Source organism: Nothobranchius furzeri, chromosome 14, assembly GCF_043380555.1.
Source record: "Nothobranchius furzeri strain GRZ-AD chromosome 14, NfurGRZ-RIMD1, whole genome shotgun sequence".
In the NCBI taxonomy this organism is placed as follows: Eukaryota; Metazoa; Chordata; class Actinopteri; order Cyprinodontiformes; family Nothobranchiidae; genus Nothobranchius; species Nothobranchius furzeri.
In genome coordinates, this window is record NC_091754.1 from 25978409 (window position 1) to 26005436 (window position 27028).

The window sequence follows — 27028 nt, forward strand, 5'->3', positions numbered from 1 at the left end:
CTGACCTTGTCTCCTTGCAGAGGAAAGATCCAACCATTGGCCGAGTCATTCAGCTGCTTATGACTGACAATAAACCGCCAACTGATACTATTGCAGAACCCCCGGTGGTTCTTAACCTTTTGAGAGAGTGGAAACGGTTTGAGTTTCAAAATGATTTACTGTACCGGAGACGCCAATTAGGACCAGAGACATCATTGCAGTTAGTCTTGCCTGATTCATTACGTTCAACAGTCATGCAAAGCCTACATGATGATATGGGGCATCTTGGGGTTGAACGTACGACAGATCTCATTCGGTCCCGTTTTTACTGGCCAAGAATGGCTAGTGATATCGTAATCAAAGTTAAAACTTGCGAAAGATGTATCCGTCGGAAGGCCCTCCCTGACAAAGCTGCTCCAATGGTGAGTATTACCACCACCAGACCTATGGAGTTAGTTTGCATGGATTTTCTCTCCATAGAACCAGACAGTAAGAACACTAAAGATGTCTTAGTGATTACAGACCATTTTACAAAGTATGCAGTGTCCATCCCAACCAAAGATCAGAAAGCCACCACCGTCGCGAAGAACCTGTGGGAACATTTTTTAGTCCACTACGGGTTTCCTGAGCGTCTTCATAGTGATCAGGGACGGGATTTCGAATCACGTACAATCAAGGAACTTTGTTCTTTACTTGGTATCCGTAAAGTCAGAACGAGCCCTTATCACCCTCGTGGCAACCCCGTTGAACGGTACAATCGTACATTACTCAGCATGTTGGGAACTTTACAAGCCACTGAGAAACATCACTGGCGCGATTTTGTAAAACCACTTACTCACTCGTACAATTGTACAAAAAATGACGTGACGGGATACTCTCCCTACGAGCTAATGTTCGGTAGGCAGCCTCGGTTGCCTATAGATATTGCCTTTGGGTTACCGCATTTGAACAAGCCCTCTATAACTCATTCTCAGTATGTTAAAGAACTGAAGAGTCATCTGGAACAGAGTTATGACATTGTCATAAAAAACTCTCAAAAAACAGCGAGGAAGAACAAAGAACGGTTCGACAGAAACATTCGTGAGTCCACACTAGGTGTGGGAGATCGTGTTTTAGTCCGAAATCTTCGCTTAAGAGAAAAGCATAAATTAGCAGACAAATGGGAGCAAACAGTGTATATAGTTCTCAAACAGATGGAAAACTTGCCAGTATACACTGTAAAACCAGAGAACGGAGAAGGACCCAACAGAACACTCCACAGAGATCTTTTACTGCCTTGTGGTTTTCTCTCTTCATTAGAAAATGAAACAGAACGCGTTACGAAACCTAGCAGACCTCATACAAGACAGAGTTCAGCCTTAGAACCTGACCCAGATGAGCCACTTGACGAAGAGGTAGATGAGTTTTATTACTCTGATCTTCCACAAGTGCTAAACCGACCATCCTATCAAATAGCGGTCACCTTGCCAAATAGGGAACTCATAGCAGATTCAAATAATATTCAACAACAAAACACACTATCCTTACACACAGGGGATCGCAAGGAACCAACCTTAGCTGGTAATGAAAATGCTGAATTGTCCTTACTTGACAAAGGCATCAACACCGAAACATTCTTACCTGACAGAATGAGTGAAACTGCGACATTCTTACCTGAAAGAGTGAAAGAAGCAGCAACATACTTACCTGAAAAAACGAAAAAAAACGAAGTATACTTACCTGACGTAGAAACGGGGGATGAAACTAACACAAACCTACCTCAATTGGATGGTGTCCTAAAGTCGCAGCAACGTGATGTAAGTTTTGAACCCATCATACACGATCAGACACATACATCTGAAAAGACCAAAGTCTTAGAGAATAGCTCATCAGCTCTGTCGGAAACAGAGAGCTCACTTCGTCCTGTCTCAGTTGAGAATCAAACCGAAACGGATGAGCATGATACTGTGCAACCAAAGATGTATGTCAGGAGATCTGAACGAAGTAGTCAGCCTCCTCAAAGACTAACTTACTCTCAATTGGGCAATCCACTAGTGACCGTAGTTAGGTCCCTTTTCCAAGGACTTAATAAAGCTTTTATTGACTCTCTTACTCAAGAAGTTGTGTACCCCGTAGAAACAATGCACAGGGACGTGCATGATATTTAATGGGGGAGGATGTAACCCAGAAGCTAGAACCTTAATGAGGTATTAACTAATTGGCTTACTAATATGATCCATCCTCAATTTAGATAAAATATAAAATATAAATTAAGGAAATTAACAATACTAATTAATAGATATCTAATTAACTAATAGATAATTTCATAATGAATTATTGGAAGGGTGAATAACTAAAATAACGAGTTTAATATTAAACATCGGTTAAAACAAGAATCTTGAACATCCCTAACAGAAACAGAAGAGGAAAGCTGTATACTATTGGTCCAGGTGGGAATCTGAAATTTCATTGGCTGAGAGAAATAAGTCCCGCCTCCGCGAAATAAAACCGTGCGACGCAGCTGAGCGAGAGGAGAGACAAACAGCTGTGCAGCACGCAGATACAGAAAGCAAAGACTGAGCGGTTAGAGAGAGAGAGAGAGAGAAAAAAAAACAACGGTCGAGGCCGTGAAGAACCCTGATTTGGGTGCCGCATAGATAGAGGGAGAGGCGGACTTGACTCCTTCTAATAAGAGCTAGGAACTTGGAACCAACGCGGTGAGTAAAGAAAAAAGAAGAGAAAAAGCTAACGATGCAACTTAAAAAAAAAAAGGAAACTTAAATAGCTTATCAAATTAATTCCATTCTTATAGATTTGTGTGGAGACGACAGAGTGAACCAATCCTCTGTAGGAGGGAACCGTTGGAGCGCGTTGGTGAGTGAATGAGATTAAATTCAGTAAATTATTAAATTCAAAAAGCTAATTACAGCAACCGAGGTGACAGCAGTGGGCTGCTAGACGTTAGATCCCAGGAGTTAACATCTCAAACTACCAGTTAACGGTGGTAGGGCATATAGGAGTTAACGGCTCAAACCGCCAGTTAACGGCGGTAGGGCATATGGGATTCCCAGGAGTTAACGGCTCAAACCGCCAGTTAACGGCGGTAGGGCATATGGGATTCCCAGGAGTTAACGGCTCAAACCGCCAGTTAACGGCGGTAGGGCATATGGGATTCCCAGGAGTTAACGGCTCAAACCGCCAGTTAACGGCGGTACGGCATATAGGATTCCCAGGAGTTAACGGCTCAAACCGCCAGTTAATGGTGGTACGGCCTAGATGTACAAGGTCCTCAGGGGCGTTATAGCTAACGCCATAGAATTAGCAATGCGTCCCTTAACCAAACATTTAATAATAAAAAAAAATAGATAAATAAAAATAAATAAAAGCTAACTGATTAGGGAGGAATTATTTTACAAAGGTGGACCAAAGGACCAGAATTTATATTTTGTTGAATTTTGTTATAGAACATTTTATTTATTTATTTATTTATTTATTTATTTATTTATTTATTTATTGTGTTACAGATATACAAGGTGTCACAATGCTGTATAGAAACACAACTAAATGTATCCTTGTTGTCATGAATGTATTTCTTGTTGAATAGTGTAGAGTAATAGAATCTAACTGAGCCTATTGAGCTGAACAATTGTTGTCATATGTAATTATATTTCCAGAGCTACTGAGAATTATTTTAATAGACAATCAAATTGATGTTATGTTAGTTGAACTGTGAACCCAAACATGATTGGCTATGCCAATAGAGTGAAGCATTTGTTAAGTCTGTAAGACTTTATGCTGTGATGTGACGAGAAGGGTCGATGCCAACTCGCTAACAGTCCTGTTGTTTACAGGCTGGGTTTTTTTTTTCCTTGGGTTTGATCCCGACTCCTATGATCACTCACTTGGAACGAGAACTGGATTTCTTCCTGACGAGGGAGATGGCGAGCCTTAACCACTGAACGAACCAGGACATCTCAAGTAACTGAAGAGCAGACTGCTCTCTTCTGTGAACAATCTCAACGGTGCGGTAGGAAAAAATCGCACCACCGGACTCTGACTTTCACCCCAAGCGTGGGGATTTGACTTGACGCCGGCTGACTTGTGACTCATATGATCAAATCTCATACCGACCATTTTACTATTGTCGATTGTTTTCATCTGTTTTTGTGTGCTATCTTTATGTTATATTTCCCATTATTATTAAAATTTAGTATATAAACCGTTTCATGCTATACCCGTGACTCCAGTCATTCTTAAACAACCTCCAATTCTCCCCGAACCTAATTATTGGCCCATTTGTTTATTTTTTCTTTTAATTATCTTATTGTATCCTGTAATCCGGTTACATTACCTTTTGAAAGAATTGTTATAAAGGTGTACTTTTTGCTACTAAGGAACATATATGTACCTTTCCAACAACAAAAAAGGTACAGATAGATACCCTGAGGTACAATAATAATCCTTAGACTGGGTCAACATCATTTTTATCCCTTGGCGCGCAACAATGTACCCTTTCAGTACCCCTATTTTTGACTGTGTATCTGTCTGGGCTGTCAGGTTTGCGTTTATCCGATTTCTAGGGGTAAGGCTAAAATGTTTTTTGGGACATCAGAGGATTTTTAATACTACATTTACATGCGCAAATAATCTGAATGAATGCCCTGTCAAATAAAAAACTCTTCATGTAAACCGGAATATTCTGATCTGATACGGCCCGATCGTAATGACATTTCATTTCTAATGACAGTGGTGGTTTTGTCCGATCATCATTCCGATTGACGTCCATGTACACACCCATTCGGATTGTTGGAGTAAAAATGCCAGAGAATCTTGATCAGAGAATTGACACATTTTAATAATTTAAGCTAAAAAAAACAACTATAGTCTAAATAAAGATTTAATATGTCAAGAAGAATAAACTCTGAAGTAATGAAGACGGTCTGCTGGGTTTGAGTTCACCCTGTTCCGGAGCGATGTGTGCAGCAGGGAAGTAAGAACATCAAATAAAGTCGAGTAATCATCTTATCTTAGCGTGTCTGTCTTGCTGTCTTTTCCCTCCGTGATGGGACAAGTATAATTCAAGATGACAATGCCAGGATTAAGTTTTCACCAATGGGGTTCAGGGAGCATGAGATGTCTTTTTCAGACTCGGGTCACATTGAGTTAAAACTGCAGTCACTTCATGCACTCTGGTCCAATCTGTCTTTCTTCGCTAGGCTTTATTAGAACCGTTAGCAGATTTAATATCTCACTACTTTTGTATATTATGGCTTTACAGCAGTATGCATGATGCATTTTATCTGTTACTCTTGTTAAAAAAAGAAAATATGTTGGAGAAGTCTAGGTCCTTAGTCATCTTTGAAATAAAAAAATGCTTTTATGCAAACAACAAAAGCCCCCCCCCCCCCCCCCCCCCCCCACACACACACACCCATGTGTGTCGAGCTTTAGACATTGTTGACTTTACTAAGCTTCAATATTTATGCACATGTGCGCTCGGATGGATCTGTTTTCCCAGCTGATTCCTTCTCACTGCTACTTGTAAATTTCCTTTTGGAGGGGGTGGGGTTGGTGGTGGGGGGTGGGGGCATCAGTGGTGCCAATGAACTCCTAACTGTGTCTTGTTAGGCCAGGAACTGGAAAGGTTTTACTGTTGCAGGGACAAAAGCCTTTTTTTTAAACATCCATCCATCCATCCATTTTCAGCCACTTATCCGGAGTCAGGTCGCGGGGGCAGCAGCCTAAGCCAGGATGCCCAGACTTCCCTCTCCCCAGCTACTTGGGCCGGCTCTTCCAGGGGAATCCCAAGGCGTTCCCTGGCCAGCCGAGCGACAACAGTCCCTCCAGCGTGTCCTGGGTCTTCCCTTGGGTCTCCTTCCAGTTGGATGTGCCTGGAAAACCTCACGCATCCAGAAGGCATCCTAACCAGATGCCCAAGTCACCTCAAATGGCTCCTCTCAACATGGAGGAGCAGCGGATCTACTGCAAGCCCCTCCCGGATGACCGAGCTTCTCACCCTATATCTAAGGGAGAGCCCAGACAGCCTGCGGAGAAAACTCAGTTTGGCCACTTGTATCCGCGATCTTGTTCTTTCGGTCACTTTTATTAAACAATCTGTCAAATTCAGCACATTTAGCATGATATTTAAATCACTTCTGATGGATTTTTAGCTTTTATCCGCTCCATTTGTTGTTATCATCGGGTCAAATCAGAAATAAATTGGGTTATTTTATATCACATGACATGACATCTTAATCAGACCCTACGATATGGTGCGTCTCATCACCATAATGTGTAAAAGTGACAGAATGGGTCGTCTTATGATCTGTTGACATTTCTGCATTCACATTTTAAATCTGCACTGAGCTCCTTGAACTTTCCCATCCTGCTGAGTAAATCCAGTATTGATCTAAAATAGAAAGCTTTTCTATTGACTCAAAGAACCTTTTAGCAGCAGAAAGTCATGACTCAAAAACCAGAACTCGACCAGCGGGGACGTTTTAACATTTTCAGCATTAATAAACAAAACGATCTTTATAGAAAACAGATGCTGAGCTCTGAGCGAACAGTCAAAATGTTTTTCTGATGTGTTCGAGGACTATCTCATCAACCACTGGATTGACTTTAATCAACCAGTTAGAAAATAATCAATGAATGTTTATTTACCACTGAACACCTTTTGTTGTCAGCTCCATTCAAAACAAACAACTTGGTCAATTTTACAAATATTAGGATGAAATTAGATCATGTGACTGTGGCTGAGAGTCAGTCATAATCACGAGAGGTCTTGTAAGATTCGGGATCAAAGCGTTCCAACTGCACCGTTTCACTTCTTTAACGCTCGTGCATGAAAGGAGTCTGTCGATCCTCAATCTGTCAAGGAATGAGGCCGTTAATGTTAAAATATATTAAATGGGACGACCTCCAGTTCAGATTGTTGAATTTTTCACAACTTTTGGAGAAAATAAAATATTTTGTTGATTATACACTTGTTATGTTTCTGCTTTTTTCTTCTTTTATGAAGAAAGGAAGACAAGGACATTAAAGCTGAGCACAGTTTTGACACACAGGGTCAGACCGCTGCAAAGAACCACTTTAATGTCAATAGTATTAAAGGAATTAGGTAACATGTTTATTTAATATCTACTCTATGGAGAAAACCTCTCTATATAACACATGATATGCATCTATGCACTGAATATCTGTAATCATCTGAACAGTCAGAGCCTGATTAACTAGCAGGAACGTTCATTTACTCAGAATCTTTTTCTTAAAATTCCTTTTTACCAATTATTTCTTCTGATTAAACCAAACAGTCCAGCTCCTTTTTGCTAGATAGAAACATAAAATCAACTTTCTTCAAAGCAGTGTTATAAAACAAACAAAGGCAAAGCACTGATGGCCTAAAATCTCCTAATATTCATCTAAACTGATTAAAAGTTGGTGAAACGTCACAAAATCTAAAGCCCTCTCTTACCCAGCTGGTTCAAAGACATTTGAATGAATGAATGAATGAATGAATGAATGAATGAAATCTTTATTTCGAACATTATAATAAGAATAAAAATAACTATTATAACAATAATAATAATAATAATAACAAAGTCATTGTAGACATTAAAAATAAAATCACACTGATAATCACACAAAAATTTAATGATCATATTCTGTTTGAAAAGGAAAAGGACATTAAAATAGAAGAAACCAGAATCAAGACCTCTATTTCTAAAGTGACCTGCACTGACATCTTAACAGTTAGAAGGCACATTGTGAAAGCTGCTTATTGATACAGTGGGGTCAGTTTGAGGTCTAAAGGTGCTTTATTGTGGATTAAAGCAACAACAAAAAAACTGGGTTTGGGTTTAGGCTTTGTTCGAGGCGTAATGCAGCTCTAATCTCCCCCACTGCCATTTCCTCTGCTCTCTAAAATGAACCATTGAGAGTTCAACTACTTTCTAGTCCCTCCCTGATGCTCCACAAACCCAACCCAGCAGTCGCCTCTAGGGTTTCTTTGTTTGCCTAAAACGTCTTTCAGGATTCAGGTAAATTCAACTTTTTCTTTTCTTACAGTGTAGAAAAATGCATTTAACTTAACAAAAACCTACCGAATTAATAAAAAAAAAATCACTCACTGGCCACTTTAGTGGGTACACCAGAAAACTGCTTGTTAGCACATGTTACTAATCAGCCAATCACATGGTGGCAACTCAATGTATTTAGGCATGTTGACATGATAAAGACGATCTGCTGCAGTTCAAACCGAGCTTCAGAACGAGGAAGAAAGGTGATGTACGTGACTCTGAACATGGCATGGTTGTTGGTGCCAGACAGGTTGGTCTGAGTATTTCAGAAACTGCTGACCTTCTGGGATTGTCACACACAACCATCTCTAGGGTTTACAGAGAATGAGCCGCAGTTCTGTGGTCGAAATGCCTGGTTGATGCCAGAGGTCAGAGGAGAATGGCCCGACAGGTTCAAGCTGATAGAAAGGTAACAGCAACTCCGATAACCACTCGTTACAATCAAGGTATGTAGAAGAACATCTCTGAACACACAACATGTGAAACTTTGAGGCAGATGGGCTACAGCAGCGGAAGACCACACCAGGTGCTGCTCTTGTCAGCTAAGAACACAAAACTGAGGCTACATTTCCCACAGGGTCACCAAAACCGGACGATAGAAGACTGGAAAAAAGTTGCCTGGTCTGACGAGTCTCTATAATGTAACCTTTGTGCTTTCACTATTGATTTAGGCACATTTATATTTTTGATATTTTATTAATAATAATGAACATTTTTACACTTCAAGGTACTTCGACCCCCTCCTCCTTTTTCTTCTATTATCTCTTTTTTCATTAACTGATTACATCTACTTAACAGGGATTTATTTTAATACAATTATGAGATGTAAAGAGCTGCTACAGTCAGGTTTTCAGTATTTCTTTTTTGTATTGCTTAGTTTCGGTCCTCTAACAGAGAACAGCAGCATATCTACTGATTTAGCTCCACACTGATCTGAATATAAAACATGGATCCCTCCTTTGTGCACATGGTTCACCGCGTTCATGGATCAGGACTCTGAGATAACCATTCACGGCTCATTTTATCTCCGCTGACAGGAGGCTGCCTGTGCCTTAAAACATGTCAAACAGCTGCAACAATCCTGCCGTTGCTACTCCAGCTTCGTGACTCAATCCCACTTTGGACTGAGGTGTTAACAAGCTGTTGGGACGAGTTACTGTATAGTTAAGGTACATTTTTATGGTGAATAGACCAAAACCAGGTGTAAAACACACATGAACGCACACACATCAACTCTACCTGTTTGACCGCCCATAGCAGTCGGCCGTAGCAGTAAATCATCACCATCACAGGAAGGCCCAGACAGAAGATGAAGAGGCAGATTATGTAGGCGTGTGACTGAGCGGTGTTGGCCGTCCAGGACACAGAGCAGCTTGTCCCCGCTCCCTCTATGTCGTAGCTGCTCCAGCCCAGTAGTGGAGGGACCGTCCAAAACAAGGAGTAGAGCCAAGACCCCCCAACAGCCAGCAGTGGCTTCCGGTAGTCTGGTCCACGCTTGTTGTAAACAGTCAGCGTGCTGTAGCGGTCATAGGAGAGGACCACCAGCGAGATCAGGGACACGATACCTGAGGAGGAGACGCACACCTTTAGATGCTCTAAAAAGCATCCACAGGTCAACTCCAATTGTTTAACAGTATTACCAAAATTATTATGTAATGCATGTTGCATGAACTGCTGCAAGGTTTAGGACACTGAACACTTTGGTCTTGACTGCACATCCTTAAGGCCATCAGTTATTTTTCTCTAAAACAAAGCTGTTCAGGAAACAATGAGTAGGGTGTCAATTATTCATAACTTTTATATAAAATGACCCAAATAATCCCTTTTAAACTACCTACAACCCTGAGGTTGCACTCATTGGGGGCTGGTACTGGTATGGGGGCATTAGTCCTGCAGATATATGGTCATAAATGACAAATCAGAGGTTTTGGACCTGAGGGAAACAATTTTCACCCTAAGTGACTAAACTAAAACCCCCACTCAACCGTCAGCTGCTCCTTTGATTTAAAGCTACTCTCTGAGGCATGGCAAAGCCTTTACTGCTGCTTCAGCGATTGCTCACTGAGCAGTTAATTAAATTTGGCTCATCACCGACACATGTTGGAACTTATCTAGAGCATCTTCCACATGAGATGTTCTCTAAAAGTTTAACGGCTACGTTTCTACGCCGCAGGACCAAAAGACGAAATGCCGACTCAAAATGTGACACTTTTGTCACCTTAATAAAAACTATATGACGAACAAGAAATCAGGAAACCAAACACCTCCCAATTATGAGCTTCTGCTGAGAAGTTTATGGTGTCGGAGCAAAACCAGAGCAATCCCGACGGTCTCCAAGTTCAACCCAATTCTTTCCAAGTCGGTGCACCTCTCATCCCTCATTCTCAGAAAGACACACAGCCCGTGGGAAGAAATATGTTTAAAAGTCCAGGAACAGACAAAGACAGGCCTAACACATCCAGATTTAAGTGCTTAAATGGTTTCTGGGAAATATTGGACCAGAAAAGCAGTTAGGCGCAAGAAGCTTTCTATCAGAGTTCCATCCAACTTTAATCTGCAAAAAAATAAAAAAAACTACAGCATGTCTTTAAAACTCCTGAACGGTGGCGTTATTTTACGCATATGTCACCGCATTAAGCCAAACTCTAAAGCTAATCTGTAAGGGGCCTTTTAAATGGTGCAGGAAACAAACGAATCAGAGTGAATATAAATTCAGCCTGGAAGCTGTGAAAGTGCAATTTATTTTAAAATGGGGAAAAGTAGATCGATTCTGCTGTATTATCACTGCAGCAACATTTCCCCCTGATATACACGTTCATTTCTAGTAAGTTCCCTTACACTATCTGTGTTTTTTGAATTATTATTATTATCATGGCTAATTGGAAAAGTGGTCCACCCTGTAGCAGCTTTGTGCACAGAGCCACATTTTCTGTCCTGCAGGGTCTGCATTATGTTTTCATTATAGGTCACTCAGAAAACAAATTATGAATACAGAATACTGTTTTGGTTCTGGAAAATAGCCTTGTTTTTAAATCCATCTCTGTGATACATCTTCAGAGCTTTTCCTGTTTGCAGAACTAGCCTTTTTTATTTTCCCATATTCCATTGTGTCTTGGTTCTACAAACACCTGAACCTGAAAAACAACAGCAAACACGGATTTGTAGTGTTAGAACGAAGCTGCTGTTGCACGTTGTGGCTCTTCTGTGACCAAACAACAAACCTAATATAAGAACTTGCAGAACATCATGTGACTCAAGCTCTGGTTGGTCAGTTTTACACCTAACATCTTAGCAAAATAACAGATATAGATTCTTCATAACTTCATTAATTAAAAACTGATGATGTTTAAAATGGGGAATACTGAACTTTTTTTTTATCATTACATGTTATTTTCTGATTTGCCCCCAGTGCATTTATTTCTACTAATTCAACTAATTCACCAAACAAGATCAAACAAACAAAAAAATACACATTTTATCATTTCATTTTTTATAGGGATACTTTGCAGCTTTTTCATACTTTTAAATTATTTTCTATAGCCAGTTTGTGCTGAAATGACCCTTTACAGAGATAATGAAAGGCCACCCAGCCTCTATCGCCCCCTGAGGCCAGATGATTCCACTGCTCTGTTGGGACGCTTATGGAAGCTTCACATCTGGACAATCAGCATAGCTGTCAGTCTCCCGTTTTGGGTGGGAAACCCTTCATATTTTACCCCATTTTACAGAGAAGAGATCCCCCCTGTCTCAGAGACCTGACCCTAACCCTTACCCGTATGACCAGCAGACAGCGGAAAATATCCTGCAGTTATTCCAGCATCCTAAAAAGTTTATTTTACTCACTTAGACTACAGAGGTGTATAACAGGGACGGTCAGCGTCATACAGCTATACCTTCTGATGGTAAATAAAACCTAGGCTGCACAAAAAACAGGCATAGTTGCTAACTCTGTGTTGACTTCAGTTGGGTTTGGAGCATGAGGAACCCACGCAATATGACGGTGACGCTATTACGCTCTCCAGCACCCAATGGGACATCTACGTATTCATGTCTAGGCGTGGCTCACTTCTAGTTCCTGAAAATGGTGCACTAGAACTTTGTTTTCCCCAGAATACAACTTACAAGGCATTAATTCCTACTAGAGACCACTGCAAATGGATTGACTAATAAGTGTTTCACTCCTTTAAAAGGCAACCCTTCGAAAAAAAGCCTGAAGAGTTCTAGAAAAACATCGTCAGCAGCCATTCACTTTATCAAAACAAAAGGAGAATCGACCATTCAGAGCCATCTTCCACTGAAGACAAATCTATTCAGACTTTAATGAGTAAAATTTTAATGACATCCTGAAAACATTTACGAAAAGGTCAGTAATGACCAACCTTAAGAGATGTGCATGACTAAATTAATGAGAAACAGTGAGCAGTGATTTATGAAAATACACATCTGATGAACTATTAAAGTGGCTTTCCGGAGTTTTCTACTTTCATAAATTGTGTATGGATTTTCAGAAATCCGTAAAAGTGATTATCTTATCATGAACTGTGAAATAATGTAAGCAATATGTCATTATTATTATTATTTTTGCTAAGCACGCCCCCTGCCCCGCAGAGCTCTGTGCAATAGGAAACGGAGCGTCGACCAGAACTAACCAATAGTGTTAGACTACTGCTTAGATGCTTCAAATTTAAGGAATACCTCAGCTGATGCAAAGTTAATGAACTTTTCATGGACAAGAAAGTCTTTAGAATATAAAAATATGAAAACACAACATGACATGAGAATAATACTTGTAAAACGTGTTTTAGCTGTTTGTCGGCTACAGAAGCACATGTTTATGTTTATTCATTTAGCAGACGCTTTTATCCAAAGCGACTTACGATTTATAACCTATAGGGCATGTTGTGATCTGTGAGGGAAACTGGAGTACCCAGAGGAAACCCACGCATGCATGGGCAGAACATGCAACTCCACGCAGAAAGGCCGCAGCCGCGCCGGGTTTCGAACCTGCAACCTTCGTGCTGCGAGGCAACAGTGCTAACCACTGCGCCACCATGCAGCCCATTTATAAACAGAAACATGAAGTCACCATCTTAAAAGAACAGAGCGACAGACTTTTTGTGTGATATGCTTGTCAGCCACTAGATGGTGCCATTGGATAAGAGAAATACTCTGGAAAGAGACTTTAAGCTTACTGGTGGACAAATTGGGTTGGATACTCCTAGCGGTATTGTTTAAATGGTACAGAAGTAATGGCTTAGTCAGCTGATGGCTATAGGAGGCTGTCTATGAGAGCAGCTGGTGGCCTTTACAGACTTTATATTTTCTTTAGTGATGAGCAGCGAGGCTAGAAGCTCTTCTCATCATCACCTTGACCTCCAACTACCTTCTCAGACCAGATTCAATGTTTGACTCTGGCTAACCCATTCCTGAATATTAAGATGACCTACAGTCAGAAGATAACTTTCAACTTAATTTGAAATCTTTTGTGTCTTGTCCAGGGGCGCCCCCAGAAATTTTTGATAAGGGTGGCCAGACAGGACCAAAGAAATGCTGGGGTGGCACACTATATTGGTCCTTGTGGTAGCTCTGGGAGTTTAGCCTGTGGCGATGCATTGCATTGCTCCTTCACTTGTTTTTAACTAAAAAAAATAAATAAACAATATGTATCCAAAACACTTAACTCCAATTTGAAAAACAAATGCTTTTAAGAAAAATACATTTCAGTTATTTGAAATGTTATGTAAAATGTCTTTTTTGTTTAATTCACCTGTTGCTGTATATATATATATATATATATATATATATATATATATATATATATATATAGATAGATAGATAGATAGATAGATAGATAGATAGATACATAGATACATAGATATATATATATATATATGGTCTGGAACCAAAAAGCCATCATATTTTTTTTCAATTACAAAGAAGATAAATCCCAGCCTAACACCATGCCATCCCCCTGCTGCAGCCGTGGTCATTCTCTGATTGAAACCAGCAGCAACTTGATGGAAAGTCTGAGAATTGACTCAAATGCACAATTAATATCAAAGTTTTAAATCCAGAACTACACCCTCAGGCTCAGAGAAACAGAAAGTAGTAAAAGCAACAAAGAAGAGATGATGAACAAATAAAAGGCAAAACAATAGCAATTTACCACAAACAGATTTATTCTAGATGAGGTGAAGATCCCATAAGAATGTTTCTAAAAATGTCATTAAGATGGGAACTGAGAGAATGTGGTAATTGAATTATCAGAAGCTGCATTACACACACTGATGAAAGCTAATTAGAGTCAACGAAAGGGGATTAATTCACATTAAGAGCATCGCCATGGGAACAGATACTGTATACATAATCCTCCCACTGTCTTTATGGGTGACCTCGCAAGAAAAGTTGACCACTGAGCAGGGTTGATGGTTTATCCCTTGGGTCCATGTGGCAGGGGTGAGGAGTGAGCACCACCTCACCCCTGCCACGTGGACCTCAAGGGATAAACCATCAATCCTGCTCAATGGTCAACTTTCCTCGCGGGGTCACCCATAAAGACAGTGAGAGGGTTAAAGAACAAGTCACCCCCTACAAGAAACTTACTTCTCTCCCACTTCATGTTCGAAAAATGCAAGAAATGCTGTTGCCTGGCAGACCGAGAGGGCGGAGCCGCCAACAAATACACAAACACAGGGTGTTTCTCAATGCCAAGGAACCTTGCCTTGATGTCTTGGCCCCGCCCCGGTTGCCTAGGAGATACGTTATTGTGAGCCGCCAAGACGTGTTCCAATGTTCATGTTCTACCGAGGTGTGAGTTCTCCGTTTGTTAGCCGTTTAGCTAGCTGAGCAAGGATACACGGAAGGTGTCTTGTAGCCTAGCCTTGGTCAAAAATTACCCAGAACGCACTGCGATATTTCCAAAAGGATGGCGGATCAGAAGCCGGCAGCTACTTTGGGGACAATTTTCAAGTTTAAAAGTAAGTCAACTAATTTTAAATGTTTTTTTTAGATCCAAAGAAGTTAGCTATGGTTGGTTAGTTGCAGCTTCAGTGGCTAGCGGATAGTAACTCATATATTTAATTTAACAAATTTATACACAATTGAAAAAGTTAAAGACTCATTATATATTTATATTGAAACCAATACGTATAAAATATAACGTTGTCTCCTGTGGCACGTGACGTTACGTGACCGCGATGCAAGTCTGTTGCATTTAACTGTTTTCTTTGACCAAGGAAGGACGGTGTCCTCGTAAACATGGCGCCTGGCCTCTCAAGACATCACCTCGCAAGGCCAGGCGCCTTGACATTGAGAAACGCCCACAAGCTCACAACAGCATTGTGACATCATAATGTACCAGTTAACATTATAGCATACCTCTTAGCCAATAGCGGTGGCAGATTGAAATCCAAATACAGTACAGAGTTTTTACCTGACGACGGCGCAACACTGACAGTTTTAGGTAGAATATTTAAATTTGAACTAAGATGCACTGAAGTGCCAAATTATTGACTACACGTGTCTACAGCACAATTATACACTCATTTATGTAGCTTATCGGCAAAAAAAAAGTTGATTTTTGGGTGACTTGCTCTTTAAGTGTTCAAGTTGCATGTTTATGTTGATGATGAAACAGCCATTTGACATTTAAAGATAATATATATTTACAATTCACAATAATCAAATGCTATGTAGACTACAGTCATAAAGACTGACAAAGAAAAATAAAAATCATTCAAGCAAAAACAGTGGACATAAGGAAAATAATGATAAATGAAATACATGATTGCAAAACTCATGGTCAGGATTATGGCATTTTGACTGAGAGAAAAAAAATGACATTTTGTGATGTTTGTTGACTTGATAAATTTTATGGTCAGCAAAGTCAGAGAGATACAATAATCCAATAAAACAATGTTAATGAACAACACTATCATGCATGACATATCTTTGTTACCCTGCCATCAGACTTAATGGGATAATTCAGCCTTTATTAAATGTGCTTCAGTTTGAAAGTTATGAAATAAATGCCTGTTGAGCTCCAACATCAGAGCGCTGAGCCTGGAAAAGCTTGGAAATAAAGACAGGGATATGAGGCCAACAACGGGTCAGTCTGCCGTGTCTGCCTCCTCTAGTTTGTTTGGTAAAATAAAGAAATGTCGGTGTAATTATTTAGATCAATGTAAGGAAACTAACATGTTTTTTTAAAAGTGTGGTCTCCAGAATGCGCTGATAAGCAGGGCTGTGATGCCGAACAGCCCGTTACGCAAAAGTCTTAAAACAAAAACATCCCAAATTTGTCAGTGAATTTTAGAAAATTGTATTCAATAAAATTTTGATTTTATGTTAACTTTGCATTAAAGTGATCAAATTATAATTGTGTGGTTTTATTTTTTTTAAGTGAGCAGCAAAATAAAGCCCTTCTAGGTCATGCATGGGTCAAGGGCAGCAGGATTTTCATATTTCTCTGTGAAATTGAGGAAAAAGTAACCTTTGAAATATTGCAGAACTCTGCCTTTGGGTTAAATGAACCCATCTGGATATTTAAATCCTTCACACAAAGAGTCTGCTGCAGACTGGAGCACACTGCATATCCCATAAACAGCTTTCCATACCTTCAGGATATATTCTGTTGGAAGGATTCGTATATTTAATGAGTCAGGCAGATTGTAGTGAAATTAAACAGAGATATCTGTCAGGCATAGAAATGTAACCGTTTAAAAGTTTATCAGAGGAACATTGGCAGGTTTTTGATCATTTAGCTATTATTTAGGATTCTTTAGACAGTTGTGTTTACTGTGATGTACTTGACACTGAGGGCATCAACAGCTTTTCCCAGGAGCGTATTTCAAGGGCTCGGCAAAACATTTTCCCATGCTTAGAAGTACTTAAAACATGCAGCTCACATTCCACAGACAACCAAAACAATCAAAATATGTCAACACAAAAATAAATCAGTCGGAAGTAGGCTGGATGTTGGTGGACAAGGACCTTTGATGGGCGTGAGAAAACCAGGCATCAACAGCTAAATGAAGGGTGACAAGTGTGAGTCATCCTGCAGGTTCCTGGCACATGGTTCCCAAAACAGAACCAAGGGTAATGAAAGGATGACTACAGAGAGATATGACACTGAAGTTTGAAAAGACAGCAGCTTTAATGGCAGTGTGAAGGGATCTTTTTAAGATTTGAGCAAACCAACAGCAACAAATGATGAACTGTAAATCTTTGTTAGCTGGTGATGATGTATTGAAACAGGTTTCCCGCAGAAGTAAAACCACCAAAGAAAGAATTGTTGCATGGTTAAAATAAAAACAAAGAAAATGAACAAAGTCAGACATTGATGGGCGGTGAGCTCTCAGTCTTCTTCAAATATAGTGAACTGATAATCACAAGAAACTGGATTTGTATGGTTTTAAAATATGCTACTGCACTCCAAGAAAGGAAGTGTTGAATTTTCTTATCCAAGTTATATAATCTTGTTTCACTAAACCTAGTTTCTTAAATGTAAAGAGTAATGTACATTTATTTTTTCAACATGGCAAAGTAGTGCAGGGCGATATGTAGGGCTGAAACGATTCCTCGAGTACCTCGAATAATTCGAGTCCAAAAAATCCTCGAGTCAAATTCTCTGCCTCGAGGATTCGTTTAATTCATATTTAATTAATTCATGGCTTTGCAGTCGCCCGTGGTCATGTTTCACCCGGACTGAAATAAGTGACGCACATGCCCACTGGACTGAATCGCACACGCGAGTAGGGAATGTAACTTAACTTTCTCTTAAGCTATGGCGGACAACTTGAACCCCGGTGGAGTGCGAAAAAGACAGAAAATGTCAAGATGTGGGACCATTTTTCACGTTGTAAGGTGGAAAACGTAGTCCAGTGAAAATACTGCAAAATGGATTTAGCCTACCACAACACCACATCCTCCATGCTGCAGCACCTGTAAATGTCACTTCTGCAAGCGGACTCGGAGCCTCTACAAGATAATGCTTTTTAGCCTGTATTTCTATATATTCTGCGGACACTGTGCGACTTTTTCGTTTGTAGCACTTAGTTTCAGCTCACACTGTACATCTGGTAGCAACACGTCGGACTTAAAATGTGCTAAAAAATAGCAGTTTTACACAAAACGTCGGACTTTTACTGTGTTGTTATTGATATTTGTTGTCCCTCGGGATTGCTGCAGGATTACTGGTATTTATGAGAGGAAAACGAAAGAAAGTAAATAAATGTTTTGTGATCAGTATAATTTGACAAAACCACGGCAAACATGCTTTCTCGACAATCCTTGTTATTGTGTGAGAAAAAAAGTGTTGAAATTAAAACGGACGTGTGTTAATAGGGAAACAGCCGGCGAGCTGTTTGCGCATGCGCCGTGAGCGGTTCTGGTTCTGTTTGGGCCACAGCCGGCCGCAGCCGCCCGCAGCGCTACTTCAACAGTTATCCTCTGGCTTGCAGGCTAGCAGATTCTCGCACGAGGGGAAAATCGGCTCAAGTTGTGTACTTATTTTTTGCACAGGCATTTGTTTACTGTGAAGTAAAGTTGAAGTGCTGAAGTTTTGCAAACTAATTTTGAATAAAACTTGAAGAATAACTGGCAACTGCTTGCTCATTTTAAGAGGTCTTTCATAATTATAACATGCTATTTGATATAATGGTTTACAAACACAAAAGGGTAATTTATTAGAGTACTCGATTAATCGAAAAAAATATTCGATAGAGTACTCGATTACAAAAATATTTGATAGCTGCAGCCCTAGCGATATGGCCTAAATTCAATATCATGATAAATTGAGGATTTCACCTCGATAACGATAAATGGACGATAACTACAGGTATGCGCGGGAACAAAAGTTGTCCACTAGATGGGGCTGTCACAGGTGTTACATTGAGTCACATTTTTACGTGACTCAAAGTGGTACAGCTTCTTAAAGGGACATGACAAAAATTCTCAATAAGAGTCAGAAATTTCGATAATGATAAATTTTTGATTAATTGCCCAGCCCTATGGCAAAGTATAAGAATGTATATTTCTCCACATTTAAGAAACTAGGTTTAGTGGAACCAGTTGACATGGTGACAAGTTGCCTGTGTTTGACAGGGCGCCAGTCAGTCGATCATCAGTTCACACACTGATGATGAAGAGCTGCATTGTGGCCACATTGTGGCCCTAACCCTAACCCTGCAACCCTCAGAATACAAGGCAAACAGTTTAAGGGAAACTTTGCATACTTTGCGACCTTTTCATTTTTTTTTAAACATTTTGACCCTTTACAGGGTTAATGAAAGATCACCCAGCCCCCCCCCCCCCCCCCCCCCCCCGGCCAGAATATGCCACTAGCAACTTGAGACTCTGTTGGGACATGTAAAAAAAATTGAGCTGACATACCTGGCGCGGCAGTCTGGTTCTAGCACATCTCCTGTGTGTTTTAGATCATGAACACAGCTGATTTGTTTAATTTAGTGGTGAATCGCTCCTGTAGACACTAATGAAGGCTGGGGAGACATTGGTTCACCAAACCAGACACTACAGGGTGTCAAAAGCAATCCAAAACTGCCTATCGTAGAGTATCATCACTCTGACCTTGAACGTCTGGCAGCCTGTTCAGATTCTTCCTTTCATTGAGCAATAACCCAGATTGATACAGTACCCCCCACCTCCTTTACACATGTACCCATCTGCCGTCTGACCCACCATAGCTCCACTTCTCTGTCCTCAATCATCCATCCATCCATGCCCAGTATTTCTCCTTAGGCAGTGACCCAGGAGGGGCTTTCTTCCCAATTGGTGGATCAAAGATCTGCATGCAAGATTCAGGAAAACTAAATAAGCTGCAGATTATCCAGAAAAAAAAGAAGAAAACAAAGTCCTACTCAAACTAGATGGATGGAGGAATTCTGAACATGGGAAACAAAAAAAAAGAGTAGTCTGTACCAGTTGTGAGCTACTTGGGACAGCTTATGGTGTCTAAGGACCATCTAAAGTGACTGAGACCGTTCAGTGGGTTAAGCTGGTATTATAGGACATGTTTGTGATTCGGTAATAATCTGGTGATACTTGTAAGATTTAAGAATTAACTCTATTGAGAAACTCAGACCAGTCACTTCTAAGACATGTCCAGGGTTAATGCAAAATCTCATAGTTACATCAGAATTAAGGTGGTGAAAGTTGCTGCCCCCTAGCAGTCAGAGTTTGAATTGCACCACACAGAAGAAATACAGTAAATGTTTGTATGTGAATTCTAAATAAAAATCAACACAAATAAATTTTGGTTCAGAATCAAAAAACAAATTATTGCGATTTTTCAGCGTATAACTATTATTTTAGATATTTGTTTGTAATGTAGATGTGTCTGGTGAAGCAGGAGCATCTGTTGGAGCCAAGGGTAGGGGTGGAGAAGACTACACCAATAAGGTGGCATAATGGTTTTTTTGTCCAATGGTCCAACACCAGTTCACCCAGTTGGTGTTCCTCCATCTTTTCCGTAACTTCAGCTCAGTCTATTCTAAAATAAAACCATCTGTTGGAATTGCTTGTGTCTGGTCTTATGCATGGAATACAATCAGCTCAAGGATCCACCTAATCAAGGTTTTCTCATGCAGATCCTGAAGGCCATCAGTAAAGTAAAAAGAAACTAAGTCAAAACACCCGCCGATCTCAACACAGCATGAAGTACATGATTGTGTTTGTTAGGTAAATGAACATTCTGCTCCACCAAAACACCCACAGAGATACGACGAATGAGCAAACAAACAAGGACATGACAATAAATTAAAGTGGAATTTGAAAAATCCCAGGGGAAGAAATGTGTTTTTGTTATGACAAAATAAAAACACTGATGTGATAAAGAAGGAAGCAAGAGAAGACCAAAAATTATTTAAGTTCATTATTAGTCCCTTGGAGCACAGGCTTCATATGTAAAGACAGGTATTAAAAATTATGTTTGTTTTTAAGAATAACATAAAATGAAGTCCCCAATTCACTTCCCTTTTCATGCATACCAGCTCCATTCCTTTATGGATATTTAAATGTCACTGCATGATCTTTTCTTGTACTTTTACCTGAATCCCAACCACCTGCCTCCTTCAGCTGGTTGGGATTGTTAAATGTCACCTTAAAAGATTAAACTTTTGTTAAAAAGCATGTTAAACATTCCTGGAGTTTCCCCCCCCCCCCCCCCTTCCGATGCCATTTCAAATCACATACGACAATCACCTCAATAATAATCTCCTACAAAGCCTATTGAGATCACCATATCTTAGCAAGGGTCAGGACCCCACTCTAATAAAGGGTCCTGGAATAATCTCCAGGAATCAATTTTAACTGAAAGTTAATTCCTAATAAAATACTTTCATTGACATAAAAGCTAAAAGTAACAGACATACATAGATAAGAAGTTAAGTACAGGCTATTTATATATTTATTATCCATCCATTCATCCATTTTCATCCGCTTATCCGGAGTCAGGTCGCGGGGGCAGTAGCCTAAGGCGAGAGGCCCAGATTTTCCTCTCCCCTGCCACTTGGGCCAGCTTCTCCGGGGGAATCCCAAGGCGTTCCCTGGCCAGGTGAGAGACATAGTCCCTCCACCGTGTCCTGGGTCTACCTTTAGGTCTCCTCCCGGTTGGACGTGCCCGGAAAACCTCACCAGGGAGGTGTCCAGGAGGCATCCTGACCAGATGCTCGAGCCACCTCAACTGGCTCCTCTCGATGTGGAGGAGCAGCGGGTCTACTCCGAGCCCCTCCCGAATGGCCGAGCTTCTCACCCTATCTCTAAGAGAGAGCCCAGCCACTCTTCGGAGAAAGCATTTCGGCCGCTTGTATCCGCGATCTCGTTCTTTTGGTCACTACCCAAAGCTCATGACCATAGGTGAGGGTAGGAACGTAGACTGACCGGTAAATCGAGAGCTTCGCCTTCTGACTCAGCTCTCTCTTCACCACAACAGACTGGTACAACGCCCGCATCACTGCAGATGCAGCACCAATCCACCTATCGATCTCACACTCCAGTATTCCCTCACTCGTGAACAAGACCCCGAGATACTTAAACTCCTCCACTTGGGGCAGGACCTCATCCCTGACCCGGAGAAGGCATTTTACCTTTTTCCGAATCAAGACCATGGTCTCAGATTTAGAGGAGCTGATTCTCATCCCAGCTGCTTCACACTCGGCTGCGAACCGCTCCAGCAAAAGCTGAAGATTACGTTCTGATGAAGCCAACAGGACCACATCATCTGCAAAAAGCAGAGACCTGACCCTCAGGCCACCAAAACAAATGTCCTCCGAACCTTGGCTGCGCCTAGAAATCCTGTCCACAAAGGTTATGAACAGAATCTGTGACAAAGGGCAGCCTTGGCGGAGTCCAACTCTCACTGGGAACGAGCCCGACTTACTGCCGGCAATGCGGACCAAGTTCTGGCACCGGTCATACAGGGTCCTAACAGCACGTATCAGAGGGCCTGGTACCCCATACACCCGGAGTACCCCCCACTGGGACCCCCGAGGGACGAGGTCAAACGCCTTCTCCAAATCCACAAAACACATGTAGACTGGTTTGGCAAATTGCCACGCACCCTCCAGGATCCCCCTAAGGGTATAGAGCTGGTCCAGTGTTCCACGGCCAGGACGAAAACCACACTGCTCCTCCTGAATCTGAGGTTCAACAATCCGACTGACCCTCCTCTCCAGAACCCCTGAATAGACCTTACCAGGAAGGCTCAGGAGTGTGATCCCCCTGTAGTTGGAACACACCCTGTGGTCCCCCTTTTAAATAAGAGGACCACCACCCTGGTCTGCCAGTCCTGTGGGACTGCCCCTGATGCCCACGCGATATTGCAGAGCCGCGTCAGCCAACACAGCCCCACAACATCCAGAGCCTTAAGGAACTCCAGGCGGATCTCATCCACCCCCTGGAGCCTTGCCACAGAGGAGCTTTTTAACCACCTCAGTGACCTCAGCACCAGAGATTTGAGAGGCCAACCCAAAGTCCCCAGACTCTGCTTCCTCACTGGAAGATGTGTCAGTGGGATTGGGGAGGTCTTCGAAGTATACTGCACCGATCCAAAACATCCTGAGTAGAGGTCAGCAGCACACCGTCCCCACTACAGATAGTGTTGGTAGTGCACTGCTTTCCCCCCGAGGCACCGGATGGTGGACCAGAATCTCCTTGAAGCTGTACGTAAGTCTTGCTCCATGGTCTCACTGAACTCCTCCCATGCCCGGGTTTTTGCCTTGGCGACCACCCGATCTGCGTTCCGCTTGAACTGCTGGTACCCGGATATATTCATTATGCCCTGGATATTTAGAATTTTAGCACAGATCTAGACAATTGGCCAAAGCATCAGAAAATGGGAGATCATATGCATATAGGTAAATGACATAGGTATATCATACCAACAATTCCAGATAATAAATATTAACAAATTCAATCTGTTCTTCTGAAAAGGGAGCACTAGCCACTTAAAAATTCCTTTTTTTTTTCGGTAAGTAAAATTATATTTATGTATTTTAGGTCACTGCCGCTCTTCCACTAGCTGAGCTTAGATTTTAACATGTACTGTTTAACCATGAAATTTAAATGTAATAGGGTAAAACCCAGTGCATTTAACATAACGCTGCATTTTTGAAAATGGGTTGATATACAACATGTTGGTGGAGCTGGGTTCCTACTATCGGTATGATTCCCTCCACTCAGCGGCAGCTCAGCGCATCTCTGACCGCAGCGGCGCCTGTCTGCTGCGTGGCTGCCGGCTTGTGGAGCTCTCAGGAGACCTCTGTGTTCCACCTGGTTTTACCCAGCGGTCAGCCTGGCGCATCTCTGACTCAGAAGCTCCAGTGTTGTGCACAGTTAACTCCGATTGTAGCTACGTAGCTACCTCCGTTTGCTTAGCTCCCACCTCCGTGTTAGCTTTGGGTTAGCTTTTAGCTACATCGCTTCAGTTCGACGGGTGTCGAGATTTGATCCCAGCCTTACAGCCCCACCCTCAGCTCCACTTCTTTTCCCTTTTGTGGAATTGTCTGGACTTGACAGAACCTGTGACACGGTCAAAATGGCGGTGGTGGCCACTTCCCATTTTGGCTTAAAAACTTATTATTGGAGCCTATGGAAACGGATTGTCCAGTATATATGTCGAAGGTTGAGACGAGCTCTGCTCTCTCCTGGACCAACCACAACAACAACCAACAACAGCCTTTCCCGGTATTGAGGCAAGATGGGGAGTCGAAGTCTATAAATAATTTTTTTTAATGTCTTCAATTTTTCTTTATATTTTCTATCAGTGGCTAATGCAGGAAATAGATATAGGAGACTAATTTCAACTTTAACCCAATGGTGGCTCATCCATAGAGGGCGCTAGGGCACCGCCCCACCAGTCTCACAGGAAGAGGAAGAAGATAGGCATAACAGAATATTTATTAAAAATACATGAATATTAAACTTAACAATATATACATCAGACATACTATAAGTGCTGTATTTAATTTGCATTTAGGTGTTTAAAATGTTTTCACACTTTTACCACGACTGAATCGTCTTGCCAAGTATTTCCTGTTCCTTTAGGGTGCAGCAATCTCTACCATAGACCTACGCTAACTGCTGCATGCGTGCTGGATCCCTCCCTCCAAAACAAAGAATAGGAGAGCCTTTGGGGGCAGAGGTATAGCGACCGTGAAGACATGTGCAGAAGACCACAAGGACAGAGTCTCAGGTCAGGACAGAAGCGGAAATTCTCCACAGTTCACCGTCCTTTGTTGTTGTAGAGCAGCTGAGTACACCTCGTAGAGTTTTTTATTATGAAGAACCAGAAAATGCTGGAATGTAGCATCAGAGACTTGTAACCATTCCAGCAGGTAAAAAAAGCACGAGAACCTGCTCAGTGTGATGTTGAGACATTGGACTACAGAATCAAGTTTTTTTTACAATAACACAGATTACCAAAAACCAGCAAAGGTAAGACTGAATTTATGCATTTGACTTCATGAAATTAGCTTTGTTTGTTTCTCTGCTACGTTCCTTGAGTTTAGCAGGTAGAGTAATGGTACTTGTATTGCTGTAAAGAGGATGAGTCTGGGCTTTAAACGGCTGCTTGTTGATAGGATCACATTGCATTGTTGCTAGTGTTTTTCTCGAGATGTGTATTTAGCTTTATTACAGCCCTTTTATTTAGTGTCATTGTTGCGGTGGAAAACGTGGATTCTATCATAAGAATGGTAATTTGGCATACCCTAGTGGTGATATGTGGTTAGAGCATCTAATATCTAACAGACAACATGACAGCACCCCACCCAAAAAATAACTACAGGTATGTGCAGAAACAAAAGTTGTCCACTAGATAGGACTGTCACGTGACTCTAGGTGGTACAGCTCCTTAAAGGGACATGAACGCTGCCAACCTACACGCATCTTTTCATTTTTTTATTATCAAACTTACTGACATGGGAAAAATTAACTCGATAAGAGTCAGAAATTTCAATAACGTTAAATTTTCTATTTATTGTCCAACCCTCATTTGATAATAAAAAATGAAAATATGTGTGTAGGTTGGCAAAGTTCATGTCTGTCTAAGAAGTTGTACCACCTTGAGTCATGTAAAAATGTGACCCAACAATGACAGCCCCATCTATTGGACAGCTTTTGTTTCTTCGCATACCTGTAGTCATTGTCCATTTATCGTTATCGAGGTGAAATCCTCAGTATATTGTGATACTGATTTTAGGCCGTATTGACCAGCTCTAAAAGAAACTTAAATTAAAATTTAATTTTAAGCCTCACAAAGAAGAAAACAGTAATGACAATGCCTGAGTGGTTTTAGGAACCATAGCTTTTCATAATGATAGTTATGGCCCAGGGCCATTTGGGTTTTTCCCTGAGTTTTAGAGTGTTTGTGTGTGAGAGGAGATGCCGCACCTGTCTCCCATCTCACTAGATTGCCTCCCAGTTAGACTCTCCCAGCTGTTCCTGATGATCAGCTCTGCCAGCAACATAAAAATCAGCCAGCCCCCAATTCAGTGAGCAGCTGAACAGAGAGGTTCTCTGGTCTGTTATCTCCTCAGCAGCATTTGATTTTGTTAAATTAAGTTTAATGTAACAACTTTGGTGGGTGCTTTGAAAAACTCTCTGCTTAGCTGCAACCATTTTCAGTGTAAAGGAAACTTTACACTTTGCTTTGCTTTTAATAAGATATCACTTGGTTATGGAAGTTATGTGATGGTCTTCAGAGGCGGAAAGTAAAGAATTACATTTACTCACGTTACTGTAATTAAGTAGCTTTTTTGTATATTTATACTTGTCGTTTTTAAAATCTGTACTTGGGGACAGTGGCACAGGAGTTAAGTGCTCGCCCCGTAATCGGAAGGTTGCAGGTTCGAGCCCCGCTCAGTCTGTCACTGTCGTTGTGTCCTTGGGCAAGACACTTAACCCACGTTGCCTGCTGGTGGTGGTCGGAGGGACCGGTGGCGCCAGTGCTCGGCAGCCTCGCCTCTGTCAGCGCGCCCCAGGGCAGCTGTGGCTACATTGTAGCTCATCCCCACCAGTGTGTGAATGTGTGTGTGTGAATGGGTGAATGACTGATTGTGTTGTAAAGCGCCTTGGGGGGTTTCAAGAACTCTAGAAGGCGCTATATCAAATACAGGCCATTTACCATTTACCATTTACTTTTACTTGAGTACATTTTTAAAAAAGAATTGTAATTCGCTATTTTAAATCATATCTGTAACTGAGTAAAAATGAATTGTAGGCTTAATAAATTAAAAATATTACGTGTAGCAGCGTCAGAACAGAGAGACACCTGCATGAGCACCGCATCTAAACCGGGGGGGTACACTTTTGATAATGAAGACAAACAGCCATTTTTACCGCAGTTTTGCTCGAAAACATCAGTTCAGTCCCTGTGATCCACTTGCTGTTTACATATTTATATGTTGATGGTTGGAAGCCGCACCTTCGCGCACCGGTGTGACATCATCAGAATTCTGCTTGGTTTGGTAGCC

General features: G+C 41.3%; 1 protein-coding gene across 1 annotated transcript in view; it reads right to left on the minus strand.

Annotated features, from left to right (window-relative positions):
• tmtops2b (teleost multiple tissue opsin 2b) overlaps positions 1-27028 on the minus strand; it is a 53045-nt gene that overhangs the window by 17927 nt on the left and 8090 nt on the right. Inside the window, exon 2 of the mRNA XM_015965567.3 lies at positions 9279-9604. Within this exon, the coding sequence (XP_015821053.2) occupies positions 9279-9604 (326 nt within the window). The remainder of the gene's footprint in view (positions 1-9278; positions 9605-27028) is intronic.